General features: G+C 37.6%; 1 protein-coding gene across 1 annotated transcript in view; it reads right to left on the bottom strand.

Moving 5' to 3' along the window:
- Positions 1-3,167: 3,167 nt before the first annotated feature.
- Positions 3,168-23,284, bottom strand: part of LOC140141606 (uncharacterized) — a 46,247-nt gene continuing 26,130 nt past the window's right edge. Inside the window, exons 13-19 of the mRNA XM_072163518.1 lie at positions 22,948-23,002; positions 19,380-19,493; positions 14,584-14,682; positions 13,583-13,680; positions 10,490-10,792; positions 7,800-9,024; positions 3,168-5,253 (exon numbers count right to left, since the gene is read on the bottom strand). Of these exons, the coding sequence (XP_072019619.1) occupies positions 4,888-5,253; positions 7,800-9,024; positions 10,490-10,792; positions 13,583-13,680; positions 14,584-14,682; positions 19,380-19,493; positions 22,948-23,002 (2,260 nt within the window). The 3' untranslated portion in view covers positions 3,168-4,887. The remainder of the gene's footprint in view (positions 5,254-7,799; positions 9,025-10,489; positions 10,793-13,582; positions 13,681-14,583; positions 14,683-19,379; positions 19,494-22,947; positions 23,003-23,284) is intronic.

The following is a 23,284-nucleotide window of genomic DNA, read 5'->3' as shown; positions in this document are numbered from 1 at the left end:
GCATCCAGCGCGATACATACGCGCACCTCTACACACGCGTGTTACGCATTATCAAGACGCATGATGATGTGGGGTCGTCTACGGCCTGATAGACGGCATCCGAAATCATGCGATTGTCCAATCAGAAATGTGTCTACGAACTAGACCACTCCCACTGACTAAGAATTGACCAATCAGAGGCAATGTTAGATTGGCAGGTAGTGCTCAAAGGGTTATCAAAATATAAAATAATATATTAATATTGTCAGAGTTTGCACCATTCCTTTTAACTGATCAATTTCTTAGACATAAAGGATCATGAAAGCTAATGCTTGGTTTACATTACTGATGATGATGACAACATTTCTACAACAAAATGTTTCCTTATTTCCACAGCATGAAAAAATTCAAACTGTAAATTCTGGTTGAAATCCATACACCCCCTTAAAGGAAGACAAAACCTTAATCTCCCACCCAGGGGGTGTAGATTTGGACTTGAGCACCCATATTGAGGTAACCCCATTTGAAATAGACACTCCCTGTGTGGAAGATTAAGGAGTGTCTTCCATAGGGGATGTATGAATTTCAATCGTAATAGCCCAATATAATTTTCATGATTTGAAAATGAGGCAAGTCAAAAATAAATAAAAGAAATAACTTAAAAAACCTTCACATCCCTTAGTTACATACACAACAGATTTCCTTAAATCTATCTATTACTAGGCCACGGAAAATAACTGTTTGGTTAGGGTTACCGACCATAGCTTAGGACCCCCCCCCCCCCGACTCGAAAACATTTTGAGGCCTCTAGGAAAGTCGGTAGTTATTCTATCATTTAGTGTAGATGTTCCAAATATCTACATATTCTTGCGTTCACACCCATATAAATCTGCAATTTTGCAGCATAATTGACCGATACATTGTTCTTGGATACCATTTTCCCGAAAAGGTAACCTCTCATAATTGAAGACCGGATTAAAAAGTTTGCATCTGACGTCGGGGCAAAGGTGCGATGTGAGTGGTTGCTGAGCAGTACATCATTTTTGGTCTGGTTGACAGGACGTCATACACAAACTTAACTAGTTTAACTAGTCTTTTTAATTTGATCTTCAATAGAGGTTATCCATGTTACTCATGTGTGACTTCTAACCAAAGGCACTGGTTCCCGTAGTATTCCTCATTCAAAGCAATTCAATGCATGACCTCAGAGTTACTTGCATGACTTTGGCGGGCTATTTTGAAACAGAACATGCTGGTACTTCTTTTGAAAATCCTAAACAAGGTATAGCAGTCACTAATAGGATATGCAGCTTATAGAACATGGATAACCTCTATTATAATCACAGAATTTTGTCAATTGATGGCCCAGACAGTGATGGATGGGTGATCCACTGTTTATCACACACACAAAAATCAATCAAATGTTTTTAGCGACTGATCTATCATGCTTTTTGAGCGACAGGGAATCCTAAACACAGTTATTATCCCACGATTTAAAAACCCACTGGCAGCTATATATAAGCCCTGTGCGTAACCTCTGGTACATGTAAGCCCTGTGTGTAACCCATGGTACATCTGCCATCTTGGTTTGACACACATAGAGACCTTAAATTGTGTATCATTGGCAAGAGCTCAAAATATAGGCCCTACCTCAAAGTAATAATTATTATTAGATATGCTGTACTATTTATATACATGTATATGTTACATTTCAAAATTTTGTACAATACATGATTGCCTGAGAATATTCAAAATTACAAACAAAAAACTCAACCTATACTAAGCAGATTTCTCACTGAATACCATTTTGTTCATCGCCCCCCAATAACCAGTCCAGCTGTTTAAAATATTAAACATGCATGACAAGGGGGCAGGTAGAAACGGCTAGTCCAGTTGAAATCCATACACCCACTATAGAAGACATGATCTTAATCTCCCACACAGGGAGTGCAGAATTCAAATGGAGCCACCCATTCAGGTAACTCTATTTGAATCTCACACTGTACGTACAGATTAAGGCCATGTTATCCCTAGGGGGTGTGTGGATTTCAACTGGAATAGCTCCAATACAGTCAAAATCTGATGGTCTAAATGCAGAGATGCCACTCAGTTTCACTCAAAAAACCTGAAATTGGTCAGAAAACCTATAAAAGCATAAGTATGCAGGCCAAAAAGCCCAGAAACAGGCTGAAAATAAATGAAAACACAGGAATTTGGACTCACAAAAATAAAACTTGAAACGTGGCAACTCTGTAAATGTAGATTTGAATCGTTTACAAAACCAGGGTGTGTTTCACACAACTTTTAACCCATCATAACCCATTGCAAAGTTGAATAATCTGGGGGTGGATTACAAGAGCAAAAAATGCATTAACCTCACCCTCATCATTTAAAATGATATTCAAAGAGGGTGGTTTAAGCGACGAAAAAAACCCTAGCATGAAAAATGGCTGATTTTAATTTTTTTATTTTATACAGCTAAAAAATATTATTAATCCTCAAATGGCAAAATCTGAGTCAGTCAGGCCCGAAGAATAGAATTTTTTTGCCACCTTATGGGCTAAGTATATAGTTTGAATTTTTGCATGCATTTTGCGCGGTGGGGGGGTGTATCAAGTTTGGTTTTGGTAGTGACGTGACGCTGAGATTTTGGAAGTAGACCCATAAATATACCAATTTTTCAAGAAATTTGGACCCATTGATATACCAAAAGTCAAAATTTTCGGCCGAATTTACCCAAAATTGTCTTAGTTTTACAAATTTTCCCAAAATTTTGGGAAAATTTTGGCTAGATTAAGGAAAAATTGGGCTGTTTTCGAAAAAATTGAGAAAATTTTGAAAAAGGACCCATTCATATACCAAAATAGGCTTTGAAAAAGGGTCATTGATATACCAGAAGGCTGAAAATGCTACCCATGTTTGCGGCACGTCCCGTATGGTCATTTGTACTGAGTACCCCCGGCATTTTGCCACTAACACATGTAGAATGCATACTGTAAAAGTAGAAATAATTTTTCACACTTTGCCAATTTTAAATGGTTTCACTTGTTTTTAAATTCACGATTCCAAGTTTCCATACATTCACCTAGATACACAAAAGGAATATATTTTATGCATTGTTATTTTTGCGATAGCTACTTGGAACGTGAGAAACGCATAAAAATAAATGAGCATAAAATGTCCACTTTTACAGTACTATATAAATGCGTTGGACAGGAAAAATCTGCTATATACTTGTGGCCCTTGAACATGTTTAAAACAATTTCCTGCAAAGAGGTTACACAGGGAGTTTTGCTTTAAACATGTTCAGGGGCCAATGACACACAGGAGGTTTTTCCCGCCAAACGACGATATTCTACAGGACGATACAATTTAGAATGCAAGATGCATTCATACACTTTACATTTACATGTACAGCAAAATGCGCACACACAAAAATGTTGTTCACCAGTACTAGCCCCTAGCAACTATTCCATGTTCAATTCGTAATAGGCAAAAATTATTCTGTTTCTGTTACTGCACATGTTTAATTAACTTACATTCATGTAAATTTACAATGCACTATGCAAAGGGCACATTGTGTAGGAGCTGCAGCAAACTGTGTGTATGCCTGTCCATTATCAATCCACAATGTTACAAGTCTTGCCTATTAGGACCAGAATAAAGTATAGTCTGGGATCTGCTACTGTGAACAAATAACAAACAACAACTTCAAGCTTCTGGAATGATCGAGTAACACTAAATCAACATCTCCTGTATTTATAAGTTCACAGTTGATAAGAAGTCTCAAAATGCACATCCAAATAAGCTATTCCCATTGAAATCCATACACCCTATGAAAGACATGACCTGGACATTCCATTTGAAATTCACACTTCCTCTGTGGAAGATTAAGGTCATGTACATGGATTTTAACTGATATAGCCCAATTTGTTGGCAAACTCATTACAATGTTGAACTCACTATCAACCAACATCTATGGTAGTAATACTGTCTGGAGTACTGGGATGCGTAAAGCTAAATTGGGCTATTCCATTTAAAATCCACACTACCCCTGTGGAAGATTTTGTAAATATCTTCCACATCGGGAGTATGAATTTCAAATGGAATTAACACATTAGCAGCTCTATTTGAAACTCACCTTCCTTCAGTGAAAAATTCAGTTTAACTCCATTTGTTTGAAGTTTTGGCTGCTTTTGGACCCTTCAAATATATATAAAACCTTTCGTGCAGTAAATGGTCCCAAGACCTGCTCTAAATTGGGCAATTTTGACACCCTGAAAAAACCATGAGCCATCATCATGAGATTGATCTATTTATGCTCACTGACCAATTTATGGCCCAACAAAGTAAACTATGTCATAGCATAGTTTATAAGCTGCTTAACTCTTAAATAATGCCCTCATCATACAAAGAAACTGCAAGTAAGTATAGCATTTTTTCACGACATATTTCTGTCGCTTGATTGGAAATGCTATTGCCGATAGCAGAAGTTGCTAGCATGCCCTAGCGTATAAATCACATCAAGTTGACTTCAAGGGAACGTTCTAGTGATATCGCTAGCCACAACTGAAATACTGGTAGCGTCTTACAATCACTATACTTTGATTTGCTTCAAGTTTGGTAGTGACGTCAATTTGGTAGTAACTTCTTTCGCTCTTGTATGTGTGAGTGTATACTCAGCACGATTAACTTTACATGCGCGATTCACTACTGCAGCCAGTGAAATATGCACATACGTCACTGAAAAACTTGAGAACCAAATTATAGAGACTGACCAATTTTTCTGTCACTCTCTGCGACTGCTAGTGGGCCACAATGCTAACTTTTGCAGACTATCTCTGTATGTCCCGCTTCACTCAAAATCACTGAATGTTACCATGGTTATGTGCCCTTCTGAAATCAAACTCACTCTTGACTGTTATCATCCAGCACTCTCTGAACAATATCATCCACTTGAGCGCTTCTTGGATCGTTCACATAATTATCCAAGTCCACATCATTTTGATCTATCAGAGTTCTCAGTAAATTCAACACGTTGACACGCAGACCCTCCAACACATTCTGACTGTTTGCTTGATTTTGTGTTTCTTGGCGTGCTTGATTGAGTTGTCGTCGAAGCGATTGTAGGGATTGATTTAGGTCGTTGGCCTTCTTCTCTGAGTCTTCCCACTTGTTCTGCGCATCGCTGACTTCCTGTTGTGCTGCGGCGAGTTTTCTGGTGATGTCTTGCTGCTTTTCTTCATGTTGCTGCTTGATTTCTTTCACCATCACCTGGTTATTGTAATTAAACAAAAAAAGAAAAGACAAGCACAGTTAATTTGAGTTAATAAAATGCTAGAGTGAGCAATAGCCCATGAGGAGTGACACAGGTCCAGAACTTATATATACTTTGATCAGCTAATAATCGGCGGGAATTATTAGGCTTTTACCACTACGCCAAAAAGTAGACCCACGTTAAGAGTGATATAGTTGATCTGCCTGGACTATATTCTGCGTGTTAAAGAAAGTAGACGAAGTATAGGACTTCAATTGATAATTTGTAATACTTCTGGCGACATGTCACAAGACAATTCTCCAAATAAAATATAATGGTATCAATCCACGATGTTATAAGGCCCGCCGATTACGAGCTGATCAAACTATAGGCACCTAGGCACTATAAAAGACAACCACATGGGCCAATCAGTGGTTCACAGCAACTTAGAAATAAGATGCTTATGCACTCTGCTCTAGAAGGATGTTCAAGCTGGAGCAGGTACCTCTTCCGACTGCAAATGGCTTTAACTCACAAGGTCTTTGCCTACCCTAAACCAGAGGTTCTCAATTGCCATACTCATTTCAAAGATTAGTGTTTGAGGGCCATATACACCTTGTTCTGCTATGTTTACTGTGCAAGGGCCAGCTACAATTGAATACCTGAGTGGAAGAAGGGCCCAACTCCATCAAAACTGTTTTCAAGATATTAAGAAAAAACTTAATATTTGGAAAAGTTTTATAGACAGACTGTTTTCATCTTCAGGGGACCTTTAAGGGTAGATGCGGTATTATTGGTCGAAGCAGTCAAAAAAATCGATTTCTATTGTCTAAATCAATATATTATTGAAAAATAACACTTTGAGGTTTTGCAAAAGTTCATTCTACCAATCATATATTTTGAAAACTTGCTTAATTTATTGTTGTTAATGAGTTGTGTACATTTTACAAAAGTGTTGTTGTTTCAGCCCTCTTTATAACATAACTCAAGAACCACAGGACCTATAAAAGCATTTCTGTGATATTTGAATTCTTCTACACGCTTGCAAGGAAATGAGCAATGCAATTTATGCCAAAGCTCACTACCATTCGCAAGATGTTGTGAACTACCAAATCGCAACACTTTAAAGTAGTGTATTACCTTAATACATGAACATACAATATTACATACATTCGAAATTATATATGATGTTTCCATGACAATGGTACAGGTCTTAATACGAGCTGGAGTTGGGCCCTTCTTCCACTAATATACTGTGCAGGTGCCAATTCCATAAGCAGATGTGTTATAAATAGCTACAGAAATTTGGTAATTATCCATTAATTGCACAAATAGAAGCATGTAATATGTTAGCAAGAAAGCTTATTGTAGTGAAAAGCAGATTTCATGGATGAACAAAATTCCTCTTTAACCCAATATTTGTGGAAGAAGGGCCCAACTCCATGGAGTTGGGCCTTTCTTCCATGAAAACCATGATTAAGTTTAAGTAGAAGACTATTTAGAGAGTGGATTTTGGCTCATTTTTCATGCTGGGTCTAACTCATTTTCGTAAAAAATTGGAGGTGGGCCCTTCTTCCACTCAGGTATTCAATTGGTTGGCATGCTGGATCTACTATCAGTAATCTCCAGTGAGATGTTAAGGTAAAGTTACACATTTAACAACTGGTTATAACAAGCAATACGTGGATCCCATTTGGTCCATTCCCACTTGGTCCAACCCCATTTGGTCCAATCCCACTAGGGCCATGTTCCACTTGGGCCATGTCCCTCTAGGCCCATGTCCCACTTAGTGGTCCTAGTGCGACATGCATCAAGTGGGGCATGGCCCTAGTGGGACATGGACACATGGCCTAAGTGGGATATGGAAAAGTGTGATTGGACTAACTGGGATGGGACCAAGTGGGATTTGGACCAAATGGGATTGAACTACATGTAAGTGGGATTGGACTAAGTGGGAATTGCCCACCTATTCTTATGCTAAATGTCTATTGTGGGAAGGAATTTCGGTTAAATTGACTTCCAGTAGAGAATCCCAGGATCCAATTGAAACCATACATATTTTATGTATTGGACTATATTTGTATTCTACTACTTAGATTGAACATGGTATAATGCACTTCATATGCTTTCCAAATAGGCTATTCCAGTTGAAATCCATACACCCCCCTATTCGCAGTAGAAGTGACGTAATTAATCGGATTAACTACCATAGCAATAGATGAATACAATGTTGAATATATCGCCCTGCCCTACAACATTCACGCAGTACCTATGCACTGAACCATAGATGTCAAAGAACAGTAACCTGGATTGTAATTCTATAGAATATTCATATCATGCTGATCACTCCCACCTGTAAGATTAGTACCATTGAAAAGAGCGGTATTGTACTCAATCTATGATTGCAGACAGACACAGGTGATGAGTGCAAAAATTTTATTCATCTATTGCTATGGTAGATAATCCGATTATTACGTCACTTCTATGGCGAAATGAAGACCTTCCATACAGGGAGTGTGAATTTCAAATGGGGTGACCTGACAGGAACAGTAACCACACCCACCTGTAACTCCTGTCTGCAATCTGCCAATTCCCTGCACCTGGTTGCCTCCAGCTGTGTCAGTTGACTCTTATGTTGTTGTTTCACCTCTGCCAACACCTTCGCAGCTTTCAATTCTTTCTCTTTTGTGTCCTTTAACTCCTTCTCCAAAACTTCTTCCTTCTGCAACAACTCCTGGTATTTCCCTTCTGCCTGCGCCAAATCCTCCTCCGACTTCTTAGCTTGCTCAACGAGTTCCTCTTTCGCACGGAGCGTCTCGGTGATTCGAGCTTTCCATGTACTTGTCTTTTCTTCCCACTCTTTGCATTGAGCTTCTAGTACCGCTTTGACTTTTGTTTTACAGTCTTCCATTTGTTGGCATGCTTTTTCTTGAGCTTGCTTCTGCTTTTCATTGCAGATTCTATGTACATCGTCTCCCTGACTTGCAAGTCCTTTCAATTTGGCGACTTCATCCACCAAAGCTTTATTCTCCTCCTTCAGATTGTCGGCTTTTACTTCCGCACTCGCCGCTCGCTCGCGCGCTTCTCTCAGCTTTTTATTGAAATCATCCTGAATCTCTCTGGACTGTACGTCCAATTTCTCGCTCAAAGTTTTCGTAAACTGATTCACGCGTCTCTCCAGATCCGCTTTGCCTTCTCGCAACATATCGCGTTCCTCCGAGGCGGTTTTCATTTGAGCAAGGCTTCTGTTTAGCGCTTCGTTACCGCTAACATTCTGATTCACTCGTAGAATTTCTAACTCTTTCTTCACAATATTTCTCTCTGATGCCGCCTTATCTAATTGGCTCTGCAAATCTTCAATCTTCTGCCAGCTGTCTTCTAACTTTTCAGTCAAATGACTCACTGATGGTCCTTGACTTTGTTTGGCTTGCTCCTCTTTAATTCTCTCCAGTTCTTGCTTATATGAGTTTCTTTCCTTCGTCAATGAGTCAAATCTCTTCTGCATATATTCAGAGTTGCTTGGTGGCATCGCAGACTGTTTATCCCTTAAAGGCGATGCCTGAGATGTTGAAGGAATGTCATGGAAGGCATCTCCGCTCATTCCCGGCTCGTGTTTGACGGCAATTTGTTCTCGTTTCACGGTGACGCTACTAGTATCTTCCATTTCCTGTTTAATTTCCTGCTTGATCTTCATTTGACGACAGACCCAGCAACCACCGCATAAGTCATCTTCCACCACTTGTGTTCCGTTGTGGGACACATTCTTTTTATCCGTCTGGATCTTGAATCTGGAGGAAAATACAAAGAAAGTAAAGGGTTGTAAACACTCACAAATTTGTGGGTTTTTTTTGCATTCATTTTAGCAAACAATCTATAGTGGAAATTTCATCCGAATGAACACAGCTGCCAACTGTGTGATGATCATCCATGTACACTGTGTGATGAATGCCTGCGTGTGCATGATGCAGAAGTGAATCCAACCATGCCAATTGACTTGTGATTGGTTAGAATTTTCCAAGGTCGTGGGGTCGCTTTGTAATTTTGAAATATACGCACAGATACGATTGTGGTCGGATTGCATACAACTGTTGGCAGCTGTATTCATTCAAATGATACTATAAGGAAAAAAATACAAGCAAAGGCTTCAGACATTTAATCCCCTGGACACTACTGATTCATCTAACAGAATTTCTGATTGGTTGGTAACTTGAAATGCTCATTTCAATTGCCAATGATGACTGGGCTTTGAACTATTTATGGTCAAACTTGCATTTGCAGATGATCTTATTACTACTCTCATTGATTGGTTCAAAATTGGACACAATATTCATTTTGGCCAATCGGCAGGTAGTTCTGATGGGGTTAACATGTACAGGATGGTAGTGTACCATTTTTTCTTAACTCCTCATTTTGAATTTTAAATAATTTTTCATGTACATGAAGTGCATCGTTCATTTTAATCTCAAATGAAAGCTAAAGCACTGCAAATTACTCATCAAAAACTCAACATAACATAAGATGATCAATTTGAGTATGTAGATAACATTTGTTCATTTTAGAATAAAAGGATTTTCCATCACTGTAACTTATTTTTTCCTAAATAAACTATTTAAAGTATTAAAATAATACTTTATAGACAAAGAATGAGATGTGTCGGCATCCGCTACTCAAAATATTGGACCTGCCTGTCGTCTATCACATGGTAGACGATAGTAAAAACAAAAATTCCTATCAACCTTTTCGGTAATAAACCTTTTCAGGCAGACTTCTGACATTGTCACGCCGATGCGCACATCGATACTGCGCACTTCACAGCTTTCAAATATGCAATAAGGATGTTCACTAAGCGATGTGCACATCGGCATGCCGTCAAATAATGACAACTCAGGTCTACTCGCAAAGGCTCATGGATTTCCCGTAAAGGTGACTAGTTTATTCTTTAAATCTGCATCTCAGAAGTACATATTGTTGTGGATTTAGACCCGCATGGTGTCAAACACTAACAGTGGCATAACTAGGGTTGGTAGCGCCCATGGCAAAAAACAAAATTGGCGCCCCCACCCTACCCAAGAGAATATCTTAGACGCAGGGGTGTGGGAATGGCATTGGCATCATGATATTAAAATAAATTGCAATCATGCAATATTTTTTTAAGTGAGGCCGATTTGACGCCCCCTAGTGGTAGCACCCGGGGCACATTGCCCCCCTAGTTACACCAATGAACACTAAAGAACAGCACACAAAAAAACAGACCTTGGCAGCTTATCAGATTCATCTTCTGACTCCAAGGCCTCTGCCTGCTCTTCATCCACCTGGACTCTTTTGTGGATTCTCTTCTTCCTTTTTAGGGTTACAGGTTTCAAGGTAATTTTCTGCTTGGGAGCTGCTGACTTTGGGGCTCTGCCTGGTGACTGCGACGGAGTCTGGGGATTTACCAATGGTGTTGCAGGAGATGGAGTAGGTAATGGTGCGATCCGTTGTTGCTTTGCCGGTGTTCCCTGTTGGGATACTCTCATTCCGCTGGCTGGCATTGGTCTTTTCATTGGTGCTTGACTACTATTGTAAAAATAAAATCACAAAATATGAAAATGTAAAAATAAAATCATACAGTATGAAAATGTTAATACACCGCAAATTGTATTTCAGTGGAGGAAATTTTGTTAGTATAAATAAAGCAACATAAGCTTGACTAAATATCATAAATATAAAAACCACAATTATACGAAAAGTTATATTTCAGTGGCGGAAATTCAAATTGTTAGTACAAATAAAGCCAAAGAAACACAATAATTGTGAAACTTTTCAATAACAAAAAGCAATGCAATTTGATGATAACAAAAGTATATATGCAAATCAAGACAACAAAAATAAGTTTTCAACAAGGAAAACAAACAGCAGCATAATAACCATAATATTTAACCCCCTGAGCACTACCTGTCGATCTAACATTGCCTCTGATTGGTCGATTACATGATATTATTACTTTAATCACCAATCAGAATGGCGCTTTGCAAATAATTCACCCCAATATTTTTGTGTGGTGAAATTATTCTAACAATGTTGCTGATTGGTCCAATTGATAATGAAAACTTCTTTTTGGCCAATCGGCAGGTAGTTCTCATAGGGTTAAAATGGTAATAACGAAGATGATAATACAAATGAATGTGATCATGATAACATGATTTTCATTTAATATCAACATATTTCCAGTTGATATCCATAGATGGAACATGGAAAACATGACCTTAATCTTCTACACAGGGAGTGTGAATTTCAAATGGAGTTAGCTGAACAGGAAAATCTATTAGAAATCTACACCCCTGTGTGGGAGATGAAGGTCACGTCAGGGCCTTCTTGCATTAACTCCTCAACTGCTGAAAGCAAACTTATCTTAATTCAATAATAAAAGAATATTGCACTACTTTGAAAGAATGAATCTGACGTAAACTGTATCAAAACTGGAACTAAAGTGAACTGAACTGGCTCACATACAAGGCGGTTCTTGAACCACGAGTCTCGCCTGCTTTTACCACCGCCTGCTTTTGCGATGAGACAAAAATGAACTGAGATCAACAAAACAAATCTGAACCAAATGAAAAAATAGAATTGAACTATATGTACTTAAAAATAGGGCTTCAACGAATGAAACTGAAAGTGAACTGAATCAAAACTGGAACTTAAGTGAACTGAAGTGACTCACATAAACATGGGGGTAAAATCTTGACTCTGTAGTGTTTCCAATAGATGCACATGTCTATCTGAGTCTGAGCCAATGATTGCTAATCTGTCGCTGTGGAGGGTGTGTTATATAAAACATTTGAAGGATATCGTACATACACCATGCCAGATTTGGAACCTTGGTCTAGCGGACATTTTATAAATGAAATATGAAGCGCACAGGCATCATCACTTGCATTACATTCCAGATGTTGAAACTACATCATGTGCAAATTTGAACAAACATGAAACACTAAGTTTTTACTTGAGAGCTGTTTTTTTAAAATGATGTTGACCTGTGGTTCCATGGAGTAATATTTCTAGTAATATAAAAAGCTACTTTCTTTAAAATGCTTATTTTTGTCTTTTTCTGAAATTTTCACGGTATGTGTAGCCTCCATATAAGGCCTAAAAAAATTGTTTGATTGGCGTAAAAAAAACTAAAGCGATAACCGCACCATAGCTGAACCATGTGGCTTCGGCAGCATATATTGTGTAGGCCTATACCACTGTCACCCGAAGTCTGTAATGGACATAATCTCGAAATGCTACAAAGGTATGACTGGCCGAGTGGTGTTAATGAACTTGAGAGGAAAAGTAAAGAACATAAATAAACTAGAGCAACTGTGCCCACGTGGTAAGTTACGCGAATGACTGTGAATATTAAAAACATGTTAAGAATGTCATAATGATCATTGCATTTAAATTTCAGCTCAATTGAAGCATTTTGAAAACTTGACCTTTGACCCCTTTATTGCCCCTTAATGACCTTAAATGAATTTTTAAAATATTTTCAACATGTTTAGAATGTCATAAGGATCATTGCGTTTAAATTTCGGCTCAATTGGAGCATTTTGGAAAACTTGACCTTTGACCCCTTTATGACCCCTTAATGACCTTAAATGAATCTTAAAATGTTTTTAAAATGTGTAGAATGTCATAAGGATCATTGCATATAAATTTCAGCTCAATTGGAAGATTTTGAAAAACTTGACCTTTGACCCCTTTATGACCCCTTAATGACCTTAAATGAATTTTGAAATATTTTAAACATGTTTAGAATGTCATAAGGATCATTGCGTTTAAATTTAAGCTCAATCGGAGCATTTTCGGTTAAAATGACCTTTTTTGACCCCTGTGACCCCTGGATGACCTCTGACGTTTGGAAATATTTTTATTATATTCTTTATGTTTTCCTCTTTCATATGACATCACTCATGGGGTCATACCTTCATGGCATTTAGAGATATGTCCATTTCAGACCAAAAGGTTGCTGAGTAAGGAAGTAAGGAAGTAACATAGACTACTATAGGCTGAGACCATTTCATGGTTCAGCAAAAATTAGGTAGGTAGATCAGGATTCTTTTTTTTTTTTTCTTCTTTTTTTTGTACTTTTTAAGCTGTAAATTTCATTTGATAAAGGCTTTGGAACTTTTTTTATTCTTTTTTAGAAAATGTATTCATTTTTATCTATTTTTTTAAAATGTTATAATTTATTTTTGAAAAAAAAAAAAAAAAAAAAGTTAGGGTCGGGCCTAATTTTAGGGTAGGTCGGGTTACGCCAATCAAACAATTTTTTTAGGTCTAATAATGAAACCTATGTGTGGGCAAAACAATCCTTTGACTTACTTCACTTTGGTAATCTTGAGTGGTATTGGTCCTGGTTCAGGAGGCTGTGGATCATCATCATCATCAACAATCTGAATCTCGTCATCGTCTTCAATGGCCTAGGTGGAAGGAAAGTACACAGTGAAACTTGTTATTAAATGGTCTATAGCACAAGCATAATTGGAGACTGAATTAAAAAGACTACTTTGTGTCTGACGTTCGACTCCCCATGTAAATGGAAGGTTGATACATCTGAAGCCTTTTTACAAAAAATGGCAGAAAATTCAAGCACTTTACAAGGCAAAAGCAACTTTTCTATGTATTGTTGACATGGTGCCTTCGGAGAGAAAGTTTCCTAATACCAAGACCAAACTTTTGAGATGGTTTGTATATCACTGTTATATCGCTGCACTCAGAAATTTCAATCCTCACAACAAGTAGTCAGGGGGGCGTAGCAAGATCCTCGGAGGCCAATGAACAAGGAGCAGTGCGAGGCCTTTTAACATCTCCTTTATCAGCCCAATCCCTAACTCACTTCATTTTCGCTTTTGCTCAGGCTCCTGAACCCTCGGGCCCTGAACTTTGTCCACCCTGTCCACCCGCTTGCTACGCCCTTGCAAATCGTAAACAGTTTCAGAGTTTGATTGACAGATGACGTCAAACTCAAACTAGTCTTTTTCATTCAGTCTCCTATTATATTAGTCAGTTAAGCATAAGGTACATAAATACACTGAGAACAATCCCGCCCTGGAATCCCGCTTTTATTTGCCTATTCCCCCATAGAGCTCCACAGTTAAGAGGCTAAGTGGTTTTCTTTCTTTTTACCTCATTAGTTATCAGAAAAAAATTTATCAGAAAACCTCCTTGACAGTTGTTACAAATATTATGTAATAATTTTGGGCAAAGAATAACAAAATTAAATTTGGACAGAAATCATCCATTATGTCTTCAAGGATGACTTGCTGGATGTAGCACATGTACTATGTCAATACAGATGTGATCTCCCCACCCCACACACTTACTGGTTTACTTTTATTGGATGGTCCGATATTCTGCTGTATCTGCTGCTCCTGCGCTTTGATCTGCTCCTGTTGCACCGCTATCTTCTGCAGCAATTGCTCCTAAGAAATCAATTTGGGACACAACATATTACAGATACTGTACAGTATTAACTTTTGTGTTATGAAAAAGCAGATAAACAATGTTTTGCCTGCTTTTACCTTTTTAAAGAGTAAAGAACCTGAAATGCGCAAAAAGTACTGAAGCACCATGATGTTATGTAATGGGAAAACTTCTACAAACTTAAAGTCTGGTGTTGTTAGCCGGTTTATACCAGGGTGGGTTATAAATTATAGTACATATCACCACAGCTTTGTGGGCCTTAGGTGGCAAATACATAGAAATACCGATGACAGGGTTGTAGATTTGTTTGATTTAAATCGGATTTTTTTATATTTAAATCGATTTGTTTGATTTTTAAAATTCCAAAACTGCTATACCCCATAATAAATTCAAAAGAGACCAGTGGAATGCCATACATATGCCCAATACTATCAGGTATTTACGAAAATTCAAAATGTGTTTTTACATGTGAAAATTTCAAAGAAAAAATTTGGCAAAAATCATGGGGAAAACCTGTTGAATTCTTGAAGATGAATTTTTAGCAATAGATAAAGTAACATCATAAAGGTATTTTAATTGTATCCAAATGTTGTAGAAACATTAGGAATGAAGTAAAGCAGTATATTTAAGAAAGAAATTAAGTTACATTTATCAAAAATGGTAAAAAATGAAAAAAGTTGATTTAAATCTGTGATTTTTTTTTTTAAATCAAGTGAAATCACTGATTTAAATCGACATGATTTAAATCAAACAACCCTGGCCTTAGGTGGCAAATACATAGAAATACCGATTAAGCCTTTCCCTTTCCTTCATTTCACACTGAAATAAGCTATTCCAGTTGAAAGCCATCCACCCATTTGGATATGAGATAACCATACTCTTCCACACAGGGAGTGTGAATTTCAAATTGGGTTACCCGAATGGGTGACTCCATTTGAAATCTACACCCCCTTCTGTGGGAGATTAAATTCATATCTTCCATATGTGGTGTATGGATTTCTATTGGAATAGCCATAAGTGTACAAAGATTCATCTAGAGCAGGGGTCCGCAAATAGTGGCGCGCGCCACATGTGGCGCGCCATGGCTTCCTGAGTGGCGCACGGCGCCGTTTAGATTTAAAAAAATTTTTTTTTAAATCAAATAAAAAAAAATCAAACCCTTTGATCAAACTTTGCAGGAATATCTCCAATTTTCTATATTTCAACATTAAACAATGCGATTCCCAAGTTATCCTTGTAAAGACAGGCTAAAATAGTACAAAATGTTGCACCAAATGGCGTCATTTGCACCTCATGTCACTTCATGGTATTTTCCTGATATTTCCTGAACTTTCCCGTATTTCCCTGTATATGGATATTTCCTGTTAAAACCTCAGTCTAGACACATACATAACACACTTCAAAATAATGAAAACAAACGTAAGCAAAATGTTAGTGAAGCTTTATGAGATAAACTTAGCTCAAAATAAGATTTAAGCAAGATATTAGATGATCAAAAGAAAAAATGAAAAACAGGGAAAAAAATGAGATAAACAGTAAAGCTAAAACCTGAACAACTCTACATGCTTTAATAATTCATCCCCAAGACCGATTTATATTTTGTATAAAAATGAGCAAATTGGATAATACTACTGTACACTCACTGTGCATTCTCATTTCTTCTTGCTTGTTTACATGACTCATGCCCATACCATATAACAACGACCATAGCATATCTTGATGACATACATATATTTCGTATCTACAATATCTGTTGCTTGATCGAAAATATGTTGCTTATTATTAGTTCCTAGCATGCCCTAGTGTCAAATTGCAACAGATGACTTTCAAGGCAACATCATCAGCCATGACTGAAGTATTCTGGCTCATGATCAGTGTTGGCAAAACTTTTCAGTGCCAAGGTGAAGTAAATTGGATTGCCAGTCCACGGTAAATGGCTCTCAAGTAGCCCAATTTTTAAGATATCAGATATTTGGGTGGTTTTAAACCCTAATTTAAAACGTAAATTACTCAATTGAGCAAAAAAGCATTTGCATTGTAGAACATTCTTACTGGGAAGTGAATTTGGAGTTTCAGAGACTCATAACCTTTATAATTTGGCTATAATTAAAGGAAAATAATGATAAATTACTGCCGCGGCCTGACACTTGCAGCAGTAGCCCAATTTTAGCCAAGTAGCGGCATGGTTTTGTAAATAGTGGCAAGTGATCAATAAGTAGCCCAAATTGTGCACCTAAGGCATCATTGCATGATCACTAGTGATATTTTTTGTCACCCACTGTGACTGCTAGTATGATAATATGGGCCAACAGAATTAAAAATAGAGAATCAGGATTCAGCGGCCATCTTGATACAGGCATGGGGTGGTATTCGGTTTCCTTCGGAATGCACTCGAGGCATTCGGTGTCATGCAAGCACGACATGGATGAAGGGCGCATTTGAGAGACGCACTTGATGCTACCTGCATGCGAGTACTAAGACACTTCAGATGAGATGCAGAATTGTTTTCGTTTGTCTTCGTGCACAGTCGGCAAGGACCCGAATACCCCCAATTTTCTCCCAATAGCTGACAGCAGTATTGTATGTGATGGTATAGGGAGTCCAGGTTCTCCTTCTCTAATTCTGTGTATGGGCCTCACACTCAGAATGGTTGCCTAAGAGAAGTGTATGAAAATGTTTACTATGGAGAAATGTTGGCATGCATGAAAATTGGACTATTCCGGTTGAAATCCATACACCCCCTATGGAAGACATGACCTTAATCTCTCACATAGGGGGTATAGATTTCAAATGGAGTCACCCATTCAAGTAACCTACATTTGAAATTCACACTCCCTTTGTTGAAGATTAAAGTCATATCTCCCATAGGTGTGTATGGATTTCAACTGGGACAGGTCATTTTAAATATTTGGTGTGTGTCATGAATTAATATGGTTGAGTGCTCTCCTCCATCATCAGGATGAGGATTCAGAAAATATACAATTTGAAATGTCTAAGACCTATCATTCCTGAGTTAGCAGCAACATGGTCAAAGATTACATTTTGGGCTTGACAATCGACATGGAAGGACAGATGGTCTTGAATTGTATGTAGTCATTTATTAATGTAGAATGAGGTACAATCTGTCTGAAGGTTCTAGAAATACACCACAACTCATACACCTAATATACACTATAACCCTGGCTTCTGATATAGACGAATCCAACAAGTCAAGTGATGTCAGAATTTAGTCGGCCATGACTGGGTCCCGGCGCACCAAACTGGTATTGTGACTGCCCAATTGGGTGGATTAAAGCTGCTTTTAACGCGGCTGTGTACTCTAGCCATTGTTTCTTTCTCAAAATTGAGTTTTTATGATATGTTTGTACCTTGTTATGTTTTTTATAAATACAAGGAATGAAAATCCAGATTTGTAAACTCCAACTGCAATATTTTAAGGATTTTATTTCACTATTCCACTCGTGTTTGAAATTGAAAAGGAAAGAAAATCTTTGTTGTACCAGCAAGGTACACGCACAAGAACAACTCATCGCATTGCGTGATCGCGCAATTTGTTAACGCACAAATACGCGACGCATACGCGACGCTTATCTGCATCGCGGCACATCTTATGGAAACACCACGGAAGCACTGATTTCACAAAAACCTAGTGGTCAAATGGCTCCGTTTTAGCTGATAAAATGTGGGTTTTTCAAGTTCTTTCCCCGATTTAAATATCAAATTATGAATGGATTTCGCTCAAACTTCTCAAGGGGCTGTGGATTTACCCGATGTTCACGTAATATAAGTTACAAAAACGAAAACTGTCGCATTCTCCTGTGAGATTCGATGAAAGTGCAAAATGTGACCACTTTAAACTTCAACGGCCATTATTTCAATGTTCATTTTCTCGGTAAAATGACGATTTAGGTACACGATAACTCAATAAATACAGCATCTATAGGTAAGCAAATATGATCATCGTAAAAGCATGATCGACTCAAGAAACGGTTTTCTCATTTTTTTATATTTTGGTCTATTTCCGATTTTGGGCATCATTTTGTGCACATAGGCGTTTTTGAATTTTAAAAAGTTCATTTTGATGCCTTATATGGTCAATATCTCAAAAAATAAGGCCAATATCAAAAAAATAAAAGAACTGTTTTTGGAATGGAGCCTCAAGATTGAGCTAAAAACAAAATAAAATATTTTGGAAAGAGTGTTTTTTTGTTATGATGTACCTAACAAATATTGCCAAAAACTCACTTTTTTGTGATTTTCTTCAAAATGGTTGTTTTTACCCCAAATCTGTATTTATATTAAGATTTATTGATGTCTTGCCTTCATAAAAATGTATACTTTTATATGTTTTATGCGAATAATTACAAAGTTATTGCACTTTTACTACATGCATGTCTGAGAGTACACAGCCACCTTAAGTGGCTTTAATCCATGTTATGTTGTAAACTTGCATCATTCTATTGTCTACGTGCAGCACGGGTGATGAAATGCAGTTTGAAATCCCTGCCAAGGACACATAATTTCATATTTTAGTGGGATATACCCGACGGGGACCCAGCTATGGCTGCCATTGAGGTGTAGGAATGTGTGAAATTGGATTCGTCTATACCTGGGATAAAAAAAGATAAAAGAATACAAACCTACCACATCAATTTATTTCAAAGTTCAACAGATACACCATACACCATAAACCTACCATTTCTTTGGCTTTTTTAGCTTCCTGCTCTTGTGTAGCCACCTGTTGCTGCATCAAAGCAAGCCGGGCTTTTTCTTGTTGGAGGCGTTTTCTCTCCTCAGTTACTTTGGCCCTCTTTAACACAGAACAAGTGATGATAAGAACAATGAGTATGAATGAACGAGGCAAATATAGGGTGGTAAAACAATCCCCATTTCATAATTAATTTGGTATAACTTAAGTTGAAGATCTGGTACAAACTTGATTTCATACATGTCCAATATACGACAGCCCTTGTGATCGGTGGAAAGCTGGTCAAACGCAATGATAACGCCCAGGCTGATCAGCGCGACCATCAAGAAAATCATGACTCTACTGATATGTTTTCATTTTGATGAATACTGTATTGTTTCACATTTAAGGTGGTACTACACCCCTTGATAAATTTGTGACTATTTCTGCATTTTTCTCAAAAAATAATAACACGCTGGTAACAAAAGTTATGTATATTATAGGGGTAAGGAATCCAATTACTTCACTGAAATTTCAGTACATTATTTATGATAAGAAAAGAGGTACCACTAGAATGTACATCATTTCTTAACATATAACGAACCACTTGTTTTCAAACTGAAATTTCAGTGAAGTAATTGGATTCCTTGCCCCTATAATATACATAACTTTTGTTACAGTGTGCAGTTATTTTGTGAGAAAAATGCAAAATTAGTCACAAAATTTATCAGGGGGTGTAGTACCACCTTAAAGTCCTCCTTAATTAAACACCATACCACTTTTTGTTTTATTGAAATGTTGCTAAAATGCTGAAAATAGCCTGTGAAATCTTTTGGCAAGCTTAAAGGCTTAACAATCGCAATCGCCAAATTGGATGGTCGGAAAAATGCAAAATGTGCTATTCCACCCTATGAAAGACATGCTCTTTAAATCTTCGCCACAGGGAGTGTGGATTTCAAGTGGGGTTACCTGAATGGGTGACTCAAATTATTTGAAAGCTTCACTCCCTGTGCAGGAGATTAAGGTCATGTCTTCCAAAGGGGGTGTATGGATTTCAACTAGAATAGCCTGATGTCTGGTATGGAATAATCCTCCAAAGTTTATGCTTTTTTAAACATATAACAAAGTGTGTACCATATCTACAGCACAAGTTCTAACTACAAACTTGAAAAAAATATTGATATTTTTTACCACCCTGTAGAATTAGCTTATAAGCAAGAAATAACAAGTTATATTAGTAAGCAGAATATGGTCATTAATATGAATGATTGACAAAACATTTCATGCAATTTACTGTAGAAGTGGTGATATTCATGGGTGTAATTTTGTGTGCTTTATCGATTTGGAACTGCTTCGCTTGTTTCTAAATTTGCGATTTCTAGTTTTCTTACATAGTCCTATGCAATATAATCGCATGGCGTGTATATCCGCAGTACTTGTAGCTGTGTTGAGGGGCACGGTGTTACAACAATACGGGCTCTACCTCGAGTTTGAGTCCTGGTGGTAACATAGTGTTGTGCACTTGGGCAAGGCTCTTTACATCACTTGCCTCTCTCTACCCAGGGCTGAAATGGGGAGCTGTTAGGAATACTGTCCATTGAGCACCACCCAAAGGTATGAGCATGCCTTGGGCATTGTACGGCAGCTGACATAAATATAAAGCACTTTGATACACGTGAAAGGCGCTGTATAACTACTAACATTTATTCCAAGCATGAAAATTAATGCTCCGCCAAAATTTACCACTTATACAGTATCACTTGAGGGAGGGAAAAAAGTCTTGAAAAAAATAATTTTCATGTGATTCTCAATAAAAAAATGCAATTTACACGAAGCAGCTACCCCATTATACAATCTGTATCAAAACGATTGGAACCGACAACTTGACATTCTTGCAGAACTTTTTCACATGTCATGCACCAACCAGTTGAGGCTCATTATTTTCAAGATTTACAGTAGTTTAATCATCTCTAAGAATTTTAAGTCATGAAGATAGCACATTCCTTTCAGCAGGGATGCAAGCTGACCTGAAGGAAAAAGCCTGAAAAATGTGTGAATCTGGGCCAAAAGCCTCCTAAACGGGCTGAAAATAAAGAATATATGTCACATATCCCAGTTCCAATCATTTTGATACATCTTGTATGGCACTACACTCAAACAATTCTTTAATAGTGACAGCTGCAAAACATGATGTATGTGTACATCCAAACCAAAAGGATGCACTTGTCGGCTGCTACATGTGTCTCTTTTATAATAACTAGTGATAAAAAGAGACAAATGTAGCAGCTGACAAGTGCATCTTCTTGATATGGATGTACGTATATTTCATTATCATAACATGTTGCTTCATTTCCAATCCAAAAAGTAACAAAGTTGAAATCATTTGTTAACAAAATGTTAGTCTCAACAAAAATGTTAGTCTTGAATCTCAATAAAGAAAAATAATAACACAGGAACTATAATTATGCTGGTTGCAGTGCATGCAAAGCCTGCTTGGGAAGGGTGTATGTATGTATGGAAATCATGGTAAAACATGTTACACACACTCCAAAGTGGGAGATTACTGATCAGGTGTCTACTTTTGCAGAAAAAAGCATAACACAGCATTTTGAATGGCCGGGGTAATCATTTATAAGCTTCCCCAAGCGGTAGAACAATTTGAAGCAACTTTACAATTATAGTGGTCATCACCCTCAACCCTAACCTAAATCTTAACATGACAGTCACTTGATCCTAATCCTAAGACCTAGCCTTAATCCTAGTAGGTGGCAGCAGCTTTTGTACTGTCTTGCCGAAAATTCACCTGCCACTGAAATTAGTTATCTCTACCGAGTGCAGTTTCAAACTAAGGATACTATCTTATAATGCAACTCTTCTTGCAAAAGGCTAACTTTGATGATATCATTAAAAGCTGTTAAACATTGAGTAATAATGCACACCATCGTGTCTGTTAATTTAGTCGCTAAATGTACGGCACATAAATACATCAATGCCCGGTATCAATGCCACAAGCCCATGGCGGACACCTTGGATAAGCGTGAGAGGGAAAACATATACTACAATTACTACATAAACATTTCAAACAACTATTCCTCATAAACAGTTTTTAAATTCACCTTTACAGCACATCTAAAATGGCCGCTCATGCCATGCTGGCCATTTTGGCGGCCATTTTGGATGTGCTGGGAATGGAATATTCCTATATATAGGCTGTGAGCATGAAGTCTTATAACAAAATTATTATCATTATGAACAGCAGTATAAAAACAAAACTTTCCAAATTTTTAGACTAAAACATAGCTGTTCCCTGTTCTCATTTATACATAAACTTGCTAAATAAACCATAGAAATACCATTGTATAGTATAAGGGATACAAACTCCCTCAAAGTGAGAGTTTAAGAGAATTCCTGTACTACTTGAGACAACCCCCACTTTTTTTTTGTCAGATTTAAGGGAAATCCTAACAATGTGCAACTCCATTTGAAATTCATACTCCCTCACCCAGTGTGGAAGATTAAGGTCATGTCTTCCATAGGGGGTGAATGGATTTCAAATGGAATAGCCTTTATTCAGTACCTCTTGTCTCCTGCGGGCATCTTCGACAGCTTTGCGTTGGTATTCAGCTGCTTGTCTGGGGAAAATAAGAAGATACAATGTTCAGGTAACCCTAATCTTTACTTTAGACTTGCAGGCCTCATGATACAATAATAATGGATGGCAAGTGCATCCTCCCAAGTAGGAATCAGAGACAATGGTACCTACCTACAGTAAATTTCAGCAAATTTTGGATTAAATTAGTAGTAGTACCAAGACATGTACCATTTGACTGAACTGAGAGCAAGTTTCTTTATTTGCAAGCATTCTGGAATAAAGTAGAACCAAGACATGTACCATTTGACTGAACTAAGAGCAA

Source organism: Amphiura filiformis, chromosome 19 (genome assembly GCF_039555335.1).
Source record: "Amphiura filiformis chromosome 19, Afil_fr2py, whole genome shotgun sequence".
NCBI classification, from domain to species: domain Eukaryota; kingdom Metazoa; phylum Echinodermata; class Ophiuroidea; order Amphilepidida; family Amphiuridae; genus Amphiura; species Amphiura filiformis.
This window is presented reverse-complemented; position numbering and strand designations above follow the sequence as displayed.